This window comes from Vitis vinifera, chromosome 1, assembly GCF_030704535.1.
Source record: "Vitis vinifera cultivar Pinot Noir 40024 chromosome 1, ASM3070453v1".
In the NCBI taxonomy this organism is placed as follows: Eukaryota; Viridiplantae; Streptophyta; class Magnoliopsida; order Vitales; family Vitaceae; genus Vitis; species Vitis vinifera.
The window spans coordinates 8,322,858-8,325,564 of NC_081805.1; the positions used below are offsets into that span (position 1 = coordinate 8,322,858).

General features: G+C 35.2%; 1 protein-coding gene across 1 annotated transcript; it reads right to left on the reverse strand.

Annotated features, from left to right (window-relative positions):
- Positions 1-396: 396 nt before the first annotated feature.
- Positions 397-1,545, reverse strand: LOC104879709 (F-box protein At5g65850-like). The gene has a single exon (XM_010653452.1). The coding sequence runs from the start codon at positions 1,543-1,545 to the stop codon at positions 397-399; it is 1,149 nt and encodes a 382-aa protein (XP_010651754.1).
- Positions 1,546-2,707: the final 1,162 nt, after the last annotated feature.

Below are 2,707 nucleotides of genomic sequence, written 5' to 3' on the forward strand. Positions count from 1 at the left end.
ATGGCTGAAGGTTACTTTGTCAAAAATTGAAAAACAAATAATGTGGGTTGAAAGATTTGGCATGGTATTAAATGCTTGGTACCTGGAGTGAGTAACATATCCATATTTAGATTGATTACGATATTAAAGTGCTCTTATCTTTCTACAAGACCAATTCAGACTCCGTAGAGCCTATTTGTAAGAGGAGGAATATCTCATTGGCTATTTTCCATGAATTATGAAATGAAAAAAAAAATAGGGATGGGACATTCTCAAATTAAATTACATAAAAATACTAATTTGTGTTTGAAAATTCATAGTTCTTGAGAATAAAGACGGCAACGACAACAAGGTAGAAAAGTGAACAAATAAAAAGCGGAACAAAGCCATAAAGATACTAGAACATAGCCAAACAATCTATCTGGTTCCTAAAGAAAAGAAGTTGTCATAGTAGACAAAGAAAGAATGGAGTCCTTCTGCATTTAGGTTGTCTGCAACACTGAATGTCTGGGTCTGGATGTTGTAGTAGTAGTAGGTCTGGTTGGACGACATAAAAATCAATAGATTTCCGTCATCATGATTACTAGGGATGAAGCCCTGAATCATACAGTGATGATCAAGCGGAGGCAGGTCGATGTGGTGCTCTTTAACCCAAATTCCATTTGCCCGATCCTTCAGCATCCATACATCCAAGACGAAGAAAGGCTGATACCTGTTCACCAAGCACACACAGCCTTTTAACTCTTGCAAAGAAAAAGATATGAAATCATCATCCTCATGATCAAGACCATATAGGTAATCTTGAGGACCGGATATGAATTCAAACATTTCGGTTTCCAGATCCAAGCGTAGAATGTGGTTCCTTTGACTGCGAAGAGCATGGTCTGCAACCGGCCAATAAATGGCTCCTTCTACGCTAGCGTGGCTTGTCTGCGAGACTGAACAAGGGCAGTCTCCTATCAGCTTCCAAGAGCCTGAGTCTACATGCTCCCCATCTCTTATGGTGAAGACTTCACAGCCAAAATCGTAAGCACCATTTTTTTCAACATTACGCATAAACAGGCGTACAATTTTATACTGATCCAAGGAAGGTACACGTCCTATTGCTAGGATGTGATGTTGTTTAGTCAGAGTGAAAAACCCCATTGGAGGAAGAGAAGCGGAGAAACGGAATGAGTAGGGAGAGCTGGGCACCTCCGCCAATTCTTGGGTGCTTGGGTTGCAAACGTACAGTTTGTCATGATTGAGAGAAAAGCAAATGAGTTCACAGTAAGTGTATCCAATGATGGCAAAAGAAGAGGTTACCGGAAGATCCACTATGAAGTGGTTCAAAACAGCTCCACCCATGTCACTCACAGTGATCACATACGTGGTGGAGTTAATGTTGTCTAGGACAAGCATCAAAGGGTGTTGCCTCCAGCGCTGCCGATGAAGAGTCCGCAGGTTGGGATTGGAGATGACGCTCAACCATTCCCTAGACACACATCTGCAGCGGTGGAGGCCTTTGACTGTCAGTCTTGAGAAGAAGTCAAGCATCACATCGGTGTGCAGGCTGCTCCAAGCCATAGTCTTAGGACAATGGATCACTCTCCTCTCTTCCTCTCTTTCTCTGCCTTTTGCCTTGTGTGTTGTGGAGGAGAGGGGGATGGTAAACACCTTTATATAGAGAAAGGGCGAGACCTAGAAACCCTACTATATAATGAAATGTTTCTCATTATATGTAGACAATAATGAGTTAATGACTATATAATGAAAATATATTTTTGATAGTAAAATAAGGTAGCCGATACCCCTAAGAACCCTAATTTGATTCTTTGAAACATAACAATAACATAAAAGTGAAGATATGTTTCAATAGTAGAATAACTAAGAGAAGTAAAAAGATAAACTACGTAATTTCTTGTTTGTTTTTGTCGAATTTTAAAATAATTAAAAGTTGTTTGTTTGTAGGAAATAGGCATTTTATTTTGTTTTCTGTTTTTATCGATTTTTAAATAAAGATCATTTAACTATGTAGTTGATCAATCTTATTGCACAATTTTAAAAAGATTAAAAAATAAAACAAAATTAAATGACTTTGAGTAAATATTTCAATGAACTTCAATAATAAATATAAGTTTCTCTAATTTGCTTATTTTTTGAACCACATTCAAATTATAAGCTTCAAAATAATTAAACTTGTTTTTACCTAACATAAGATGTTTCGTTGTTGGAAATGGATGTCTTAATTTGTTATCTGTTTTTTCAGTTTTTAAATAAAGAGCATTTAATTGTGTAGTCGCCGACGAATCTTATTGCATAATTTTGAAAAGACTAAAAAATAAAACAAAATTAAATGACTTCGAGTGAATATTTCAATGAACTACAATAGTAAATATAAATATCTCTAGTTTGCTTATTTGTTGAACCACATTCAAATTATAAGCTTTAGAATAATTTCACTTGTTTTTACCTAATAAAAGATGTTTCGTTGTTGGAAATGGATGTCTTAATTTGTTTTCTATTTTTTCGGTTTTTAAATAAAGAGCATTTAATTGTGTAGTTGCACGCCGGCGAATCTTACTGCATAATTTAAAAAAGGACTAAAAATTAAATGACTTTCAAGCAAATATTTCAATGAACTTCAATAGTAAATATAAATCTCTCTAGTTTGCTTATTTGTTGAACCATATTCAAATTATAAGCTTCAAAATAATTTAACTAGTTTTTACCTAAGAAAAGATATTTC

Bases quoted from the DNA above. Each gene is read 5' to 3' on its own strand.
- LOC104879709 (XM_010653452.1), bottom strand. From the start codon at position 1,545: ATGGCTTGGAGCAGCCTGCACACCGATGTGATGCTTGACTTCTTCTCA.